Here is a 20,138-nt window from a genome sequence, read left to right as displayed (position 1 = left end):
TATTGTGGCTATCTAAATACATAACATGAATGGACATTTTGAGATTCAATCAAAATCTTTGCAAAAAGAGTAACATCTTCAGTGAATCCTCTGTCATTCCAGCACCATGGTTAAAGTTGTAGCCGCCCATTGTATAGGCATAACTTGTAAATCTTCTTCAACTGCATTCAGATACAACCATAAGAAAGTGAAAGGGAGTGAAAAGGAAAATGAAGAATCAATCCATGATCCAGTTTTTATAGGACTTTTTTTTTTAAAAAAAATTATGATATCATGTTTAAACTGCAAAGATTTTTTTTTTTTTTTTAAAAATAACTTAAACACTTTTTAAAATTATTTTTTTAAAAATAAATAAATAACAAAATAAATAACGACGTGATCTTGCCTCATTGAGTTAGTTGGTTTTTCTCTTCAACTTTTTGTCAAACACGTTATGAGCAACTCTGTTTATTCCTACAATACACCATAGTTATTGAATCTATTTCCTGTATACAACCAAATCCATTGAAATTAGGAAAGGGGCGTCAACTATTAATAGAATAACCCCACCACCATTCATTCTTCGAAAGCACGTTTGTTTAATATCGGAGGATTGAAAAGCACAACATTCAAGTTCTCTAAGTGAAAATATTAATATCGTTGAGGTTGATATCTTTTGCTTCTTCCAGCATAAAAAAGCAGAGACAAGATCAAAATCAAAAGCCATAAACAACAGATTCTAAAAAATGATAGACCATATAGGAGCAAAAACTTCAAAATAAAAGGTCTAAAAGATTCAGAAAGAAAGCAAACGGACTTAAACATACATTGAGGATCGAAAACGAACAACACACATGACTAAGTGACAAAAACATTTAAAAGATAACGGAGATCAAAACTTGATCAGAAGCGAGAGTCCGGAAAAAAAAAAAAAAACACCAGTAAATTACGTATTTGACCAAGTCAGTAGAAAGGACACAGGCATCTAATGGCAACAAAAATGGAAAAAAATAACTGGATAAAAATAATGGCAAGAAAGCTAAAGAAGTGACACAGAACAACCAGCCAGAGATGGAGATCTATAGTACTATAACGTTGCGATCAAGACGCGAAAAACGTATGAAATAAGGAGCCATGCATATGAACGAGTATCTAAAACCAGAGAAATCAAGTATATTCTAAAGTAAAAATCGTAAAAAGCTAACACAAAATTGCATGAGATCCATTAAAATGCAAAAAAACTGCCTCTGAAGCCTACAAATTCAAAGTAAAGTGACACTTTACACGCACAAACAAGAATGTTGGAAAAAAGTATATACGCAGCGAGAACGAGAGAGAGAGAGAGAAAGAGAGGCTTACGGAGCAGCAGAGTCAAAGATGAGAAAGGTGGAGCCACCGAGCTTCACCTGAGCAGAGAGAATGAGAGGGAGCTCTTGATCGGCTTTACGCTTGGGGTGCATGGTACGGCCGAACACTGGGCAGACTAAGGAGTGTAGCTGGGTTCGTTGGACAGAGAGAAGACGTCGCCGGGTGGTGCTGGGCAGAGGAAGGTGACGCGACGCAGGCGAGGGAGGAGGTATTTCGCGAGGCTCTGAAATTCGAATGGGAAAGAGAAAATAGAATCAAAACGCACGTTTTGTTTTTTTAAATAATAATAAAAAAAAAAGAGTAAAAAGGAAAAAATAATCACATAGGGTGTGTAATATGTGCACTATTACTGTAGTTACTCTTTAGAAGAACTCTAAATTAAATTATGTCACATAAATAGTATATAATGTAAACACTTTTGGATACATTTCTCTTTATTAGATATAAAACATATCTTTTAACATTTCTGTAATAGATAAGCTTAAATTGAATCTGTCAATTAATATTAGCCATTTATTATTCTTTTAAGTCAAAATTAATTTTACAAAAGTCTCATCTACTATAACAATCAGACTCAAATTGAGATCGACGTGTTCATTTTCATTTACACTATCCTTGGCTAGCTATATATAAGCTTCTATGAGTATAACCCTTTAAAGATATAATATATATATATATATATATATATATTAGAAGTAATACAATCACTAAAAGATACTATAAAAATAAATTTATAAACTGATATTTTTATATGACATGTTGATTTATTTTATAATAAAAATAATTTTATAATCTTAATACATCTTAAAGTGTTTTTTTATTTTTAATTAGAGTAAATTTATTTATCATCTTTTTTCTTTTTATCCTCTCATCATCTCGTAATGTAGCATTAGATGATAGTATGTCGGCCTAACTAATCAGATTTTACATTAATGTTGAGCAAATTTCTACCAAACTTTTTGAATTATTGGTTAAATTATGTTGTTCTTATCAACTTGAAATAAAAAAAGCAGTTGTCAACTTGTCATTGTCGACTTGAAGTATGAAATATTAAACCGCGTTAATTGGTGACCATTGAACATTGGCCGAAAGTGCGTGCAATATACATATAATTTGAATAGTAGATTTTTCTTGGACCGATCCCTTTCGGGGAAAAAAAGTTGGTACTTGCTTGGACCCATTTTCCTAAGCATGTTTGAAAAAAGAATTACATGTGAAGAAGAATCTAGGAATGTTACGAGCTGGTTTTTCCCAGAGTTTTGTCTTGTCGCATGCAATGAGCTCATTGGTAGGGGAATTAAACATGTGGCTCAAAAGAAGTATTTTGGTTTTGGATTACAAAACCAAAGCTTAGAAGATTGATTTGTTACGTTAAATTATACACATCTTTTTGTCATAAAATAAATCAATATTCGTTATTTTAAAAAGGATAAATAATATTTACAGTCATAAAATGTGTAAGCGACGTATACTATTTTTAAAAAAATATGAGTAAATATGAAACTTACTTGAAAAAATTAATTCTTTAATAGTATTGGCTGCCCTTTTTCTAAAGGAGTGTGTTATGTTTGCACAACTCATGACTTTATTTAATATTACTGATAGGCTTCAATGATTATCTTCACTCTAAAAATAATTTAGAATGAAGCATCCACATGAAGTGGGAAGCCTTGAAGATTTGAATCCTCGCCATGTTGAAGAAGTACATAACAATAAGAAAACAAAAGTAAATGGACAACGAAATGAACACTTATATATAACGATGGAAAACAAACTTAATTGCTCGTGGTCAGGCTAAGAAAGTCTAAATAATATATCCTCCGAAAGGTTTGTTGCATGCGATCTTTCAATTAATATATGTATATATATATATATATATATATATAATCTAATGCTACATACAGTCGTAAAATACGTAAGCGTTGTGCAATCATTTTGAAAAAAAATAAAATCTACTATTAAAAAATTAATTTTATTTTCATGTAAATCCGTATTTATTCACTTTTTTTAAAATGATTATGTGACATGCATATTCATGACTATATCTATCATTATATATATATATATATATCGTGTCAAAGAAACATACGAAAACATATAAAATTCAACCGATCAAGATATCTACATGTAAACTCGATAAAATTAGTTGTCTATGTAGCATATTACTAGCACGTGTATTGAAAGAGTAATTCAACGTACAATCTATACTACTTCTAATGCAGCTAATTAAAGCTTTGTAGGTAAGAGAAATTTAAAGATTTTCATTTTTCAACCTTTTGATCTATATAACATGCAAGTACTGTTGTTCACATCCGTACTCCATCAAATTAATTAGATGGATGTTTTATATCCAGAATCTGGGTGATTAACATATTTGATCTATGATCACAATCCCATGACACATTCATGAAACATGTCAAAAATAAAAATGAAACTCGATCGAACGTTAGAAAAATGTATATATGTTGATGAATAAGAAATGGAACATGCACAAAACCATTAGCGATTTTGTTAATTAATGTTGAACATCATGTTGATCATTCGGTTCCGGTTTAGGGTTTGACCACTTAGTTACATGCTTGCTAGCGTCCTTTGCCTGCAAATCAATGTACAGATTCAAAACTTCTATATCAAGTTATATATGTGCAGATCAGGATACAAATTATTTAAAGAAAGTTTTTGTAAGCCTACTTGTTTCTTCCAATCGCTTCGAATTGTTATGATGGCCAATATTAAAGTTTGAATGGCAGTCCCAAATATCATCCCTCCCCAAATACCCTGTTACACCAACTTGCATATATAAGCATTAAACATATTTTGACAACTTGCTCAAATGGAAAAGGGAAATGTCCACATGTTTATAAGCTAGTGGAAGATAGATAGCATTTGTGTTTTTTTTCCCCTCCAATATGTGTTTGCACTTATTTTTTCATTCTTTGGATACAAAAAAATCAAATATTTGTGACGAATTATTTGCAACAATAATAACTATTTGTAACAAAATAGACTTATTTTAGCAGAAAATAATCATTTTAACTAAAAATAACTAGTCACAAATAAGTAGTTTTCTTGTAATAATATATATTCCCTATAGTAAAGTGTCGATTGATTAATTGCTTGACTGGTCGATGATGATCATCATCATCATGATAAATTTTTAACAAATACTTGTCTAAATGTGTGCAGATTTCCTGTTCGAAGGACCAAGATGTGGTAGCTAAACATACCATGACACCAAAGTCAAAGGCCCATCCCATTAGAAATCCAAGAGGAAGTCCAATAATGTAGTAGCACCCAAGATTTATATATGCAACAAATGCTTGCCATCCCGATCCAACAGCCACCCCTATCAATAGTGAAAGAAAATATTATGATTTCGCATATTACAAATATAATAATTTACATCTTCCTATTAGCTTAAACTTTTGGAATAAATAAGAGGTCTTTAATTTGAACCCTAACTGATCTTCACTCGGCCACTTCAATCAAAATATTTCATGTATTAGGTCCACTTATTAAGGGAGAATCTGACGTATACATGATGGGCCGGGATTGTAAGATACATTATGAATATAATAACCTACATCTTTTCAAAATATGTCATATCTCTAAAAAATCTCCAACTACGTTAGGATTAAGGGGTTAGTAAAAGAAACTCACCTGATAAAACCGGTTGAACACTGTTAAGTAGAATTGTGATCCCTAAGAGATATGACATCTTATCAACTGCTTGGAGGACTTCAGCACTAGACGTGAATATGTATGCGACTTTGTCATGGAGTATCAAGATTAGTATGCAGAAAAAGAGTCCAATAGCAGCAGAATAGGAGACAGCCACGATAGTTGCAAATCTTGCTGCTTTGCCATTACCGGCTCCCAGTTCATTAGCCACCCTTACTCTGCCAATTACAAGACAAGCATTAAGCTTTGCAATATACGTAGTTCCACTTAATATGATCCTATAATTAATCAACAATAACGACTACTTCTACCAATTTCCATGCACAAGTATAAAAGTTTTTGCAAAGGCCATGGGCACTACCGGAGATTGATGCCGCCTTTTTAATACAAAACGCAAGGATATGATCAGAGGCTCACGACCGGATAAAAACTTATGAATCAAGATGTTGAGCGGAAGTAATTAAGGTTTTGATACATGAAGTGAATGCTATATATAATATTCATTTCTTTCTTGTCGAGCCAACGAGATATGTACAAATAAAGTCTTATATCCTAAATTCATCATATGGTGAATTATTAATTTTTTCACCGCTCAAAAGAAAAACTTAATCTAGTTCTGAAAAATACAAACAAAAAATAAGGAAAAAAACACAAAATTAGTTGATGATTATTCATTAATTAATCATTCCAGCTCATAATTAGCTCATAAGATCATCAACTTAAGAGTTCACATGACAATCGGCTCTTGGTGTAAGTATACTTTGACAATATTCATGCATGTTAGGTTTTATTGTTTAATATAGCTTTCTTAAACGCCAGGAAAAAAACTACTCTCATATTGCCATCTATATGCATAGACCGTACCATCGTTATTAATGTTACCATGTATGCAATCTTTTGAGTTTACTGTAGCATTTGAGTACAAGTGATCAGAAGGGGTGGAAAATGGCCGTACCCAGCACCGGCAAAGAAACCCAAATGGATCATCATCTCCCACCCATTGATGTTTGTGCTGCGTGCAAAGAGAATTAAGAATAAAGAGAGATCAGATGTTATTCTTCATCCTTTTATCATCCATGCATGATCTTTCTTTATCGCATGCATGCTTTCATCATCTGATCTTAACGCATGCACGCAACATCAAATGATTAGATCATGACTTTTTGTTACTTTTCACTCATTTGTCAATTATTTGATCATGTCATATATATCAAGAAAGAATGGAAAGATGATGATAAAAATAATGATGAATTTACAGCGTCGTGATCATGATGCCATAACAAGAAAAGATGAAAGACTTTACGTTTACGAATCTATACAAAACAAGATAGTGGGTGAATGAAAATCTCATACCAGATTGACAAGGCATCCACAGCAATGGTGGCATTCTTCAAGTACCCAGTCATCAAGACCACTATTGTGTAGTACCAGCTCTCCAAGCTGTATATATATATATATATATATATATCACCAGGCAATTAAAGACAGACAATCCGAGGTCCATCAGATGTAATAAAACAACTGAATTTTGCAGATATATATGTTCTAAGAAAGAGACCAAAAAAGAACTTGTAAGTAGTCTTATTGCACAAACATCTCATCTTCATCATCTCCTGGTTATTGTTTTCCTGGTCTAATAGAAACGAGACAAAACTTTCATTCAAAATGGGTTAGAACATTTTTCCCAACCCAATTTACTACATATTACCACCCATCATAACTTAAAGATACATATCAATTTAATCAATAATTGTAATGAATTTCCTCCGACTTAGTTAGGAGAAAATCTTTATTTATAAGATAATGTTGATCACAATCATTGAGTTTAACTTTAACTGTAAAATAATAGCTATATAATATTTTCATTGATTTTCAAAAGATTTCTAAAATTTTCGCTTTTAATACAATATATCCCTGGATTTCAAGAAATTTGCATCTATTTTAAGTATCCGTTCACTTTTATAAAACTTTTTATTTTATCTAATCATTATAATTTTTACAAATTTTCATACAAAATAAAATAAATAATTTAACTTTTTTAAATCCTAAAATAAAAATAATATTAAAATAATATATTCTAATAATATTTTATTTAATTTTTAACTTTTATCTCAATTCGTTATACGTACAGAAAATAAACGAGTATCTTACTATCTCCATCAATCTCCCATCAAGTTTTATAATAAAAAAATCGTCACATGGCCTAGGGTATACTTGGTAGTTGGTAACCAATCAAAATATGCATGGCAGCTGGCATCTCTATCGCCATTTCAGACTTTTCAATCGCCCACTAAAATAATAGAAAAACTAGTTTTTAACAAATCCAAAAAATAAACAAATAATTACTTTGAATAAAAATATCAAAGGAAAAATATAAGAACCGAATATATTTAAAAAATTGGAACTTAAGAAATAAAAATTAGAAATTGTGTTTCTTAGTATTGAAGTGCTAAAAATTAAAATAAAATTCCTAATGTTGTAAGTTCAAACTTTATGATTGTCTAATGTTATTTACGTTTTTAATTTTAATCTAGGTTTTTTATAAAATATTTGGTTCTTAGTTTTTTTTTTCTTTTATTATTTAGGTTTTTTTAAGTTGTTGCGTTTTTAATAATTTTGTAGTTTAGAAATTGTTCTCGTATCTACTTTCTAAATTGGGCAGTTAATTAGGCGATAGAGATACCACGTTGCATTTTTCCTGCAAAAATGTATTCGGAGTTGAACAGAGGTACTAAAGTCTTTTATTTTATTTTATTTTTATTTTTTGTCGAAATGAAACGTCGAAAAGTAAAATTCCGGAAAATCATTTAAAACTATATACGAAAATCCCAATACCGGTTCCGCAACGAGAATGGTTAAATTTATATATATATAAAAACAGAAAAGTCTTATAAAAACAAATTTATATATTAAGAGACATATTAATTTATAAATTTAATTTTATAATAATTTTTGGGGTCAAAAGTATTTTTATTTTGAAAAGAGAAATTTTACAGTCACAAAGAAATTTTATAAAATTAACTCACAAATTGATGTGATTTCATATAATATATTAAATCTATTGAGAATTGCTAAGACCACTAAAAGGTGGTCCTGAGATTTCCCACCTATAAGTGCAAAATAAACTTTTCTATTTTGTGTGTTTTCTTAAGCATTTTTTAAATCATTTTAAACATTTAAAAAAAATTCACAAACTCATTAAAAAATATTTTCTTAATCATTAAGTAAAAAATTATCAACTCGGTAGAAACTCTCGGGACAATTTATCAGTGGCTTAAGCATTTTCTTAAATCTAGTGTATTATATTAAGCTATATTAATTTATAAATTTAATTTTATAAAATTTATTTCCGAGCGTAACATAAAAGAAGAGACTTTGTACGGTACCAGAGCATAACTCCAGAAGCCACAGAGAGTTTGATGAATTCCCAGAGACCCGAAAAGGCTTGCAAAGAGAATCCTGTCCAACTTAGAGGGCATCCACCGCACGTAACATATCCATACAACGCCAGAACAGAAACCCACCAAGAGATGTCCAAAGCAACAACCGCACCCACAATTCCAAAATCCAACACATAAATGAAGAGCCAAGTTGTCAACAGATTAACCAGTAAAGCCGCAAAAGAAACCCAAGCAATCACAAACGGCTTGAGTTGTGACTGCAAGAACCTTTGCATTGGAAACATGAACACAAGCCCTAGCTGCAACGGTATCAGCCCAAGAGCCACCACACCAGCCTCCTCCGCCACCTCGTCCGACTGTCCCAAGAGTTTCAAAATGGGACCCGCAAAAATGTAAATGGGCAAGAGCAAAATGGAAGAGAGGAAGAGCACAATCCATGATCTTTGCAGGTATATGCCTAGCATATGGTACCTCTTCGCCCCAAAAGCCTGACCACACAGTGTCTCCAACGCGCTCGCCATCCCTAACTAAATTTCAAACTTTAAGCAAAGAAACTTGGCTGTTTATTCTAAATTTTATCATTTTCAATTAATAAATATATGAAGTCATGTGTCACTATATTTCAAGAAGAATTATATCATTACACTTCAGAAAGAGAGATATCTTTTTAGTGTCTGTTTGAGATTACAGTAGATAATATAATTTTTAACTTGAGGTATGTATAGTTGTAGAGTTTATTACTTAGTTATTTACTGTTTGATAATTATACATCTAAAATACTTTTAAACATATTATATTTGTTGAGAATAAAAAAAGTTATTTAAAAGTTATAGTGCCGTACATGAGATAAGATTAAAGGGTAAACTTGTAATTACTTAAAAATTATGTGTATTTTTATGCACTGATTGTATTTTTTAAAATTAAAATTACGTTTCGCATTGATTTTGAAAATCATGTTTGAGAAAAAACAATCTAATATGTAACATTCAAACAATCTAGTTTTATTATTAAAGAATTTTTAAGGCAATTTAAACATTTTAAGACAATTTAAATACTTTTTACGTCCCATATAATGCAATCTCAAACATGTCATTAATGTTAAGACTACACTTGAGTAATGAGGCGATTGATCTATAAATAATAGTAAAAAAATAATAATAAAATATTAAATAATAATAAATAATAATATTATTATTAAAAAATATGTAAAAAATAATGAAAAAATATTAAATATTAATAGAGTGATCGCAATTTATTACCGAAACACATCCTAAATCTTTTCATCCCAATCATACTTATGAAGTTGATACATATATTAACTTTTCGTTTGGATTATCAATCCATCTCAACTTATCTCAACTCATCGTTACAATTTTTTTAAATTTCAATATAAAATATAATAAACAATTTAATTTTTTCAAATTTTAAAATAATAATAATATTAAAAAATAATATTCTAACAATATTTTATCAATTCAACTCAACTCAATAATCAAACGCAACCTAAAACACTTAAAATATGTTCTATATGTATGCATGTGTTATATGACCTGGGAATCGGGATGAAAAAAATTTAGAGATGCAAAGAGACAGACAGAGAAGTGAATTACCAAGAATCCAAAACTGAAGCCAAGGATGACGCTGAGGCCTATGGAAAGGGCAGCGAGCTCAACTTCGCCGAGGTGACCGGCAAAGGCTTGAGTGATGACGCTCATGGAGAAGTTTACGACGCGGCTGAAGATGGCAGGGCCAGCAATATACCAAAGCTTCTTTGATTCAATCCATATCCTTGGCCCAATCCCAAGGTCTTTGGCTTTTCCATCATCCTCAGCTTCATGATCATTTGTCGACGATTCCGGTAAGAGTGGATCGCCAAGATACTCATCATCTTCCCGGTGATACTGCTTCCCATCCCAGCAAACTGGCCTTTCCCTATTTAGCTCAAGAACATAGACAAATATAAAAAGGATAGTTTTCGTGATTTGGAAATTAACAGTGCTTGCATGGAAGAGAGAGTAAATGAAGACAACAACCGGGTGGGACCTAGGAGGTAGACTACACTGTGAAGCACTGAAAAAGCTTGTAGTCCTGTTATAGTCAATAAAGTAAGGATAATAATGGTTATAAAAAATAATAATAATAAGAATAATCTCTTAATATTTTTTTATTAATTTATAATATATTTAAAAATGTATTATTTTATTATTTTTTAAGTATTTTTTTAAAATTATTAATCATTAAAAAATTAAAAAAAATATATACTTCATTAATAGTTATTTTCTTAATCAAAAATAAAAATAAAATAAAATAAATAGTAAAAAATAATACACCCATCATTATCTGTAAAATAATAAGAAGTGATACATGTGTTTACAATTTTTTATTATTTTATTTATATTATTCATTTTATTAGTTTTTTTTAAAATTTAAATATCATAATTTTTAGTATATTAATAATTAATATATAAAGAAATAATTTTTTTAAGTATATTTAATATTTTTTTAAAATAATTTATCTAATCATTATTATTCAAATATAAAACTTCATACCATTTTTATAAATTTTAAAATAAAATACTAAAATTTAGACAACTTTATAACATTTTTACTTATTTTTTAAAACTCAATTAAACAATTTAACTCAAATCATTTGATTGACTTCTGTAAAACTAAACGAGCCCTTATCCTGAAATATATGTTTGGAAATGAATCTGTACTTTGCAAAGTCTTATCTTGCGACGTATGCCGGTGCTGCCAAGATTATATAATCCGTCGGCCGGTCATGATTGCGTCTTGAGATTAGGGCTACGTTTGGGTGCGAGTAGCAGCTTAAGTATTCTCACTATTATTTTTTATTTTATTATTATTTTTTATCTATTTTTTTACTATTTATTACTTTTTACCTACTATTTATTATTCTATTATTATTTTTTTATTACTATTTACAAACATTCTTAACATTTTTTAAATATTCTCACTATCCAAACGTAACGGCGGTTATTGCATTAAATTGAATAAATAGTAATAATTTAAAATGATAAAATGAGTTTTATAAGTTTATCTAAAACAAGTTTATATATATTTATAAAAAATTAAAAAAAATTATAGATCTCATATATAAAAAAGTGTTGAATTAAAAAAATTTATGAATTTGATATGCAAAAAAATTTTGAATGGAATGATATTTAATTATTTGATAATTAAATATCTAAACGTTAGATTCAATTTAAAATTAAAGGGAACTGAATTCGTCTCGGTCTCTTTCAAATTCCAAGCGGGCGCTAAATGAAACCATATAATACAAATTTTAGAGACTTTTAATTTTGGTAACTGAGTAGTGTGAATTGGACGCATGGTGCTCGCAATAAGACAATATTGGACATTCTTAAGTCATGGTGGCTGCAACTTGCCAACTTGGTCGCAATGAATTAGGTTTTGACTCTTTGACTCTGATATTTAGGTTAGTTTAGTTATATAAAATTAAATTTTTTTATTTTATCTCATATAATTATTATAATTTTTTTAAATTTTTATATAAAATATAATAAATAATTTAATTTTTTTAAATATTAAAATAAAAATTATATTAAAAAATTATATTAAAAAATCAAAGATCACTCAGAAAAACATCACACTCGGGTCTCAGGGCAGTATATTTTTGTGTGGAGTTGGAGCCAAGAGAGATCATGTGGTGGTGCATGCAGAAGTTTCGTGCGGGAGTGAACAACTTGTTCTGCGGCGAAGGATCGATCGATGCAATGTTGTGAAGACGACAAATGGTTCTGCGCAATTTTGGGGAATAGTAATATTCTATTCAGTGATGTACAATTATCGAACCCTTCTTTGAAAAAAAAAAAAAAATAGGTGAGATTTACGTTAAGAAAATAACTTTTTTATACGGATGTTATATTTGTATTTGAAAAGACTTGCATTTGAAAGATAATTAATTATATTCAAACTAATAATAAATCTAATATAAAACTAATTTAAATTATAATTAATCAAACTAGTTCTTGCCAAAAGCTACTAAAGTTGAGTTTTGAGGTTAGACTTTGGCTGAGCTTGGACAACTTCCTCAAAGCTACTTGCTATAAGCTCGTGTTCTTTCTTAATTTTATGGCAAATATTGATATTATTGAAAGATAATGATGGTACAAGTTTAGTTTATACAATCTCACAATTCCTTTTAAAAAAAAATTAAAACCCACTAAAAGAAAACTCATTTTTCTACGATGGATTCCACATTTTGAAATAGCCAAAGGTTTAAGAAAAATGATGTTTGCATGGAGGAAAATACAAAATGATACACGAAGATGAACAATGTTGATATTGTTTAAGTATTGTTCATTAATAATAATTGTAAATGACGTGTTTCACCACCAGCCGTACGGATAACCTATAGTAGTGAAGAGACGGTGCTAATCGCCCTAGGTAGACTCCAATGCTTAAGCCAGTAACAATATAAGGACAAGTGTATATGGAAATGAAGATGGAAATGTTTGTTATCTCTAACAAGTTATTTATAAAAGGATGTGGCATGATAGCGACTAACTCTGATCTCCAGTCCTGTGTGCTTATCCTTCATGATCTCTTATTATAAACTGGAGAAGATACCTCCTATTATGTAGGAGTTATCTTGCTCAAGATAATTGTATCCAACTATGAGCCTTATCTCTAACTCTTTGAAGTTATCTATCACATGGTTGTGGTTACGAACCCCCTGTCCGTAAGACTGTTCATCCAGGCCAAGTTTTTTTTTTCAGCCTCGTCCGAAACCCGGTTATTCGGGTTTTGATTTTCAGCCCGAGTCAAGCCTGGTCCGGAACCTGCATGGTGAAAACCGGATATAGCCTGCCATCCGGGTATGAAATCCAGATTCCGTATTAAAAAGCTGGTACCCGGGTTTGTATAAAAAAGAAAAAATCTGACTTCAGACTAGGGGTGAAAACTATCGTCGTTGACGTAGTTTTTGGGCAAAACCGATGCCGTCCGACATCTAGAAAAATGGGAGAGGCGCCGACCGTAACCGGTCGATGGGGAGAAGGACACCGATCGAGGCGGTTCTCGGTCGGCGTCGATTCTCTGGCGATTCTACTGAGAGAATAATGAGAGAGAGAGAGAGAGAGAGAGAGAGAGAGAGAGAGAGAGAGAGAGAGAGCGAGAGAGAGAGAGAGAGTTACAAAGGAGAGATAGAGAGAGAGAGAAAGAGAGTTACAAATGAGAGATAGAGAGAGAGTTGCAGAGATCGAATTCGGGAATAAGAGGATTCGGGAAGAAGAAGACTCATCTCGAAACGACGCCGTTCCACTTAAGTTTAAGTGGAACGGCGTCGTTTCAAACTTATTATTTTTTCTTACATCCTTAATAAAATGACGCCGTTTGGTTTAATGTCAAACGGTGTCGTTTCCATTATCTGTTGTAATACTTATTAACTAAAACGATGTTGTTCTACTTAAATTTAAGTGAAACGACATCGTTTCGATAAGAGTATATTAAAAAAAGAAGATTTTATTATATCGGTCAGTTCAGCGGTCCGGTCCAACTTCAAATCGAGATCGAACCGTTGAACGTCGGTTTCTTGAAATTTCCACCGCACGCCAACCGGTTCCGGCAGGTTCCTGACGCGGCTGATTGGTTCGCGTTGGTGGCGGCCTGTGGCGTCGGTTTCTGTACAGCCCTACTTCAGACTTCACAGTCTAGACTTCATTTCGTCACTCATCACTCCCTCAACCTCTCTCTCTCTCTCTCTCTCTCTATATATATATATATATATATATCACGCGAAACCCTAGCCACAAAACACTTGCCGCTGCCGTGTCTCTCTTTCATTCTTCACTCCCCAACAGTGACCATGATCTGTCTCGCCGTCAACCTCAAAGATATTCCGGATTTCCTCATCATTTTCTTTTTCTTTTCTGAGATGCCGAAACCCTCTCTATTTGTTTTCTTCATGCTCGTGCCGTTGTCTTCATCCTTGGGTATATTTTCTTCTCTCTGTTTGTTTTGTTCTCTGTTTGTTGATTTTGAGTTTGTTTTGATGAGAATATTTGAATGTTTGATGAGTATTTTTATGGGTTAGATCCTCGTGCCATCATCTTCATCCATGGGTATGTTTTCTTCTCTTTGTTTATTGATTTTGAATTTCTTTTGGTCAGAATGTTTGAGGAGTATTTTTATGGGTTAAAATGTCTCGGTATTTGAAAGATTATGATGGACTTTGTTTAGCTGACGGGAAGCATAAATCTTCTCGGTGATGCTGTGATTTGGATCTTCGATCAGTTTCCTCTTTTGGCGATTCTTGAGTTTTTTAAGGGTTTTTCCTAGAAGGTTCCTTTTTTGACCCTTTCATTTGCTCCTGCGAATATATTACTTATGAAAAGATTGTCAATATGTACTTATAATAAAAAAAAAAAGGATTGTCAATATGTAGTCAAAGTATTTGATGCATTCAGCTGTGACTATGCTTTTGATGCAGAGAACAGGGTGTGGTACATGATTTATATCATTTGTTGGTAGCTACAACAATATATATATATATATATATATATATATATAGACTTATAGGCAGATTGCTTGATGGGTTCAGAAAATATTTAGAAATCTCTTCTTTGGAATGGTTGACAGTTATGCACCCTCGTGTCTGTAGCATGTGTATAAATTTAGATAGCTAAGCATAGCCCTTTGTTTCTTTTACTTGCATTGTTGTGCCTATCTTTGTGGATAAGGTAGGATAAGCTATAACTCTCTTTTGACATAACATGGAATTGACTTCTATTTTTGCTTATCGCTTGCACGAATTGTAATTAATGATAATGCCATAAATAATAATGCTTCCTATGGTCTTCTAAAGATAGCATCATCTGCCATGATTCTCTGCTTTTGTCCCCAAAGATAAGAGTATTCCATTCCATTGCTCCATACCATATTGGTTTAGCAATGAGTTGTGATATAAACAGATGCTTGATGTTTCCCTGTTTTGATGACAATGTTTGTGGAGTATTTTTATGGGTTAGATCTGGATTTTTATGACACAATCTCCTTTCAACTGGTATTGTAAGCTTTTAAGTTTAAAGAAACTTTCTAGCTTTTATAGAGATTGGCTCTTTTCCTTGATTCCATTGTTGATTATCTTCTATTAATTTATATAACTTCTGCTTTGCTTTATGCTTGATAACAATTTTGGCGTTATAATTTTGGTGTGAGATTAAAAGACTACATAGCTTTTCTAAGTATTCAAAACTTTTGTTTTTTGCAGGATCTCTTTCAGTCAGTCAGATCACTTGAAGTTGCTACTCGGTGTGAGATTAAATCATTGATGGAAGACTATGCTAATGATTTTGTAATTCATATATTGTAATTTTTGTAATGTAATGTATAAATAACCAAAAATGTAATATCTAGTGGATTGCATGCATTTTAGTTTTTCATTTTTATATATTTTTATTATTCTTGACAATATTAGTATTTTGCTTTTTAACTTGACTTAGAAATTTTTTTCAAAAAATATAGGCTTTTATAAAAAATTACGATTTTCAACATTTTTTTTTAATAAATATAGGCTTTTAGGCTTTTACATAAAGGGAATTATGCTCTTCAACATGGATTTTTCTTGAAAAGTCTTTAATATAGGATTTTTTTTTTAAAAAAAAATAGGCTTTTAACCTCAAATATAGACTTTTATACGTATTTAAAAGAAAAAAAGAAAAGAAAAAAAAATCAGGTATAGTCTAGAAAACCCGAATTAATCCAGATTTCGACTCAGGTCATGACCCGAATATATTCATACTGAAATTTGGTCCAGATTTGAAATTCGAATTTTGGGCCGGTATACCTAAATATCCGGTCCGATACTCGATTGAACACCCTCGGGCTGTCGGTAGAGCTCCTAACCCTAAATCTAGCCCTCTTAGTTTTAACGATGAGTTTAGTCTTGACCAGTTCGAAGTCCAAAGGTCGAAATGTCCCCTCTAATAACAAAAATTATTAGTCTTTCCCGTGCGTGCAGCAGTACTCAAATTCCAATGCAAATGATTGTTTGTGTGAACCATAAAGTCAAGATGTGAATAGGAGGCAAAGTTGTGGTTGAGGAGAATGAAACTGTAAGACAGTTTAGCTATTGGAAAAAGTTAAAAGTCACCGATAATAGGTTCCAATGAATTCTCTCGATATTTTTTATTTTTTTTATTTAGTGATTAAATAATTATTTTTTAATAGTGTTATGATTTTTTTTTTTTAAAAAAAGGTCTAAGGATATAAAAAAAAAATGCATGAAAGAAAAAATGTATTTAGTCTTCTTGAGAGAATTTGTCGGGCTAGCACCACTCGTTTGCTATTATTGGAATTTGGATCATTATAAAAGATGAATTATAATGATATATCGAATAAAAATTTTCCTCATCGTTTCTACACTACAAATCATATTTAATTTTATAAATATTTATATTTTTTCCTTAATAAATATATAGTGTTGGAATGATGAGTATAATAACTCAATTAGTTTAATAAAAATAAAATTTTAAAAAAAAATAAAACATGTGTAGTCCTGTGTAATACAGAAGATTGGCATGTAGCAAAATCCTATATACAAATCTCAAATACACAAATTTGGTATCAATTTTTTTTTTTGGGTAAAAAATTGAGTCCGACCAAGAAAAAGTAAGCTGTCTAACAATGTATAAAATAAATAAATAAATAAATAAAGTGTTCATATTAGTTTCTATCTAATTTACATAATTGAATAACAATGTAATTAGCATTTTCCCAATAAAAAGGGAAAAATTTTAAAAAAAATCTAATCCCTAACTTTTGGCTTTTATAGCTTTTTGATAGTTTTGTAACAAAAAAATATGGATTTTAGTATGCATCAATTACTATTCATTCTCACACCTGATAACTTTTTTTTATTTTTTCATAGGATGTGTGGTGTATGTAATGAATACTAACTGATGAGAAGAATTATTCAAAAAATATATATGATTTTTTTATCTTAAATTTGAATCTCTATCACATAAATTATGGGTTATATTAGAAGTTATAATTAATTAACCGTTCATGGTTTTGTTACGAATGATATTGACACCAATGTTGTCAAATAATGTCGGGCCTTGTATTGGGCTCCTTGGCATCGAGGTGGCCTATTAATACGTTAAGAATTCATTCATGGTCGACTTATGCTTTATGAACTTGGGCTGAGCTTGCTGCTTACTTTACAATTGTCACTTGTCCCTTTTTTCCTATTAAAATTTGAAGAGAAGTAATATACATACACCAACATTTTTACAAAATCTAAATAATATGCTGACCTGGCAAAGTAGTGGCCTAGCAAAAATTTAATTAGAAAACTCAACTCAGGAGAAAATAGATTGAAATATCAATGATCATAGCCTAAAATCACTTTTTTTTTAGCTTGGAATAAGATTTATGGTTTTTTTAATGATTTGGTATTTTACAAATTATAATCCTATTAAATTTGGGTATTGCTACTCAGCTCTCTCAAGTGTACACCTGAAGTCTACCGTTAATGCATTTGATATTTTTTTAAATGTTAAAAAAATTTAAATGACTTATTTAAATTTTAAAAAAAAAATCAAATACACTAGCAGTAACTTTGAGCAGTACACTTGAGAAGGCTACGTAGCATTTTTCAACAAATTTTAATATTACATGAGAAATTTCACGATGAACACATTATACTAAATATTTACTTAATACAAGTTATTGGTGATACCACTCTTGAAAAGGTTGCCTCACATGGTAATATACTAAGTATTGCATCTCTTGATAAACCGTGCCAATACTACTATAAACAGATCGAGAGGGTTCCTAACCCACCATATGAACCAACATGAACCACAACATCTAAACAGAGTCTGTGCACTCCATCTATGAGGGCTTATATAGATGGATAGGTTAGAATATTCATTTCAGAATCCGGGTGAGTCTCTCTACTCGTGATAATTTACGGTGTATTTATCCGATTTATGCATTTCCGTTGCACACACTTTTCGATTTTTTTTACAACATGAATAAACAACTCAATCACTAAACAACGGCAATAATATTCTCTCACTTTGTGTGAACTTGTTAGGAAGTAATTAAATAGACCAAAATATAAACAAAAACGTACACACAAAGACAAGCAATTTTTACTTGGTGTTGGAGGAAAAATCATGGGACCGTAGTCTACCAAAATCTCCAGTGTCAAGAAATAATGGGTATACACCTATTCTCTCTAAATAGAACTAGAGGCATACAATCAACAATAATATCAAGTATCACTTTCTTGGCAACCAAACAATATGATTAGGAGAGACCTCACCAAAAATACGTAACTTTTCAATGCTCTCTACACTAGAAATACTACTCCAAATCCGATCTCAACCGTTCAGACTGTATAGCCATGACTTGTGAATGTGTCTACAAAATTTCAGTTCAATCAAACCATAGAAGCCTCCGATCAAAGTGTATGATTGAAATTAGACGAGCTCCTTTATTTTGGCTTGTGTCTTTTCCTCTCCCAATATCACCCCCACGTTTTTCGCTTGTTCTCTCTATACTAATAACAACAATGCTTAGATTTAAAACCTAAGTAAACTGGGCCTAAACCTTTTCTCCATGTGGCCTTAATGATCCCACATGAGCCATCCTCCATATATGAGGGAACCCATCACAACAAATCTCCCCCTTCCTGACTATGTGGGAGGATTCACCATCCTGACAATTGAGCAACAAGTTTCAAGCTTCTTCCTTGTTACATCCTTCGTTAACATATCAAAACCATTATCATCTGTATGAATTTCTTTTCAAGTTCAAACAACACACAGAGACAATCCACTTTATCTTATATTCGTCATCCATGGCTTATGCATAACACTCGAGCTCTCTGTCATCAATCATTAACACAAACTCATCTGTAGCATACCGAGTGGAAGGTCGTCGGTCTCTAATAGACCTCCCGAGTGGAACATTCGTTGGTATCTCTGGTTCTGGAAACTGATCAAGGGTCTCATTCTGTAAGGGTGCATCTGCATCACTTGGACTCTGTTGGTCATCTTGAACAACGTGTTCAACTTGTACTAGAAAATCTGTCAAATAAACTGGATCCAAGTTAACTGAACCATCATTGCACTGAAACACTTCTCTATCAGTCTTTTCAATATCTTGTATTGTTTGATCTTCAATAAACACAACGTCTCGACTTCTCATTAGTTTCTTGTCAACTGGATCATATAATATGTACCCAAACTCATCTAGACCATAACCTAGAAATATGCACTGTCAAGTCTTCACATCGAGCTTAGACCTTTCATCCCTGGAAATATGCACAAAAGCTTTACATCTAATGACACGTAAGTGATCATAGGTAACATCCTTGCCAGTCCAAACTCTATCTAGTACATCAAACTAAAGACGAACACATGGTGTAAGATTAAGAACATGTACAGTTGTACTCAAAGAATCACCCCAAAAAGATTCCAGCAATTGTGCTTGTGAAAGCAAACATCTCACTCTCTCAATCAGTGTTTTGTTCATCCTCTCAACTAAACCATTCAACTAAGGAGTCTTTGGAGGTGTCTTTTGATGCCGAATACCTTGATGTCTGCAATAATCATCAACAGGGCTAGAATACTCTCCCTCGTTATCAGTTCGGATGCTCTTTAGCTTCTTTCCAGTTTGCCTCTCAACTAAGGCCTGAAACTGTTTAAACAT

The 20,138-nt window shown here is 31.6% G+C and overlaps 1 protein-coding gene across 1 annotated transcript; it reads right to left on the bottom strand.

The window, feature by feature from the left end:
• Positions 1–3,770: 3,770 nt before the first annotated feature.
• LOC121244833 (protein DETOXIFICATION 27-like) lies at positions 3,771–20,138 on the bottom strand. Its single transcript, XM_041143047.1, has 10 exons — positions 20,021–20,138; positions 19,351–19,690; positions 10,040–10,517; positions 8,415–8,956; positions 6,382–6,468; positions 5,984–6,040; positions 5,008–5,246; positions 4,575–4,693; positions 4,039–4,125; positions 3,771–3,943 (listed from the first exon to the last, which is right to left on the bottom strand). Exons 1-10 carry the CDS (start codon positions 20,136–20,138, stop codon positions 3,863–3,865), a joined length of 2,148 nt encoding a protein of 715 aa, XP_040998981.1. The 3' UTR covers positions 3,771–3,862.

The sequence above is a fragment of the Juglans microcarpa x Juglans regia genome, chromosome 8S (genome assembly GCF_004785595.1).
Source record: "Juglans microcarpa x Juglans regia isolate MS1-56 chromosome 8S, Jm3101_v1.0, whole genome shotgun sequence".
Lineage (NCBI taxonomy): Eukaryota > Viridiplantae > Streptophyta > Magnoliopsida > Fagales > Juglandaceae > Juglans > Juglans microcarpa x Juglans regia.
The sequence above is the reverse complement of the archived record's forward strand: the minus strand, read 5'-3'. Positions and strand labels throughout refer to the sequence as shown.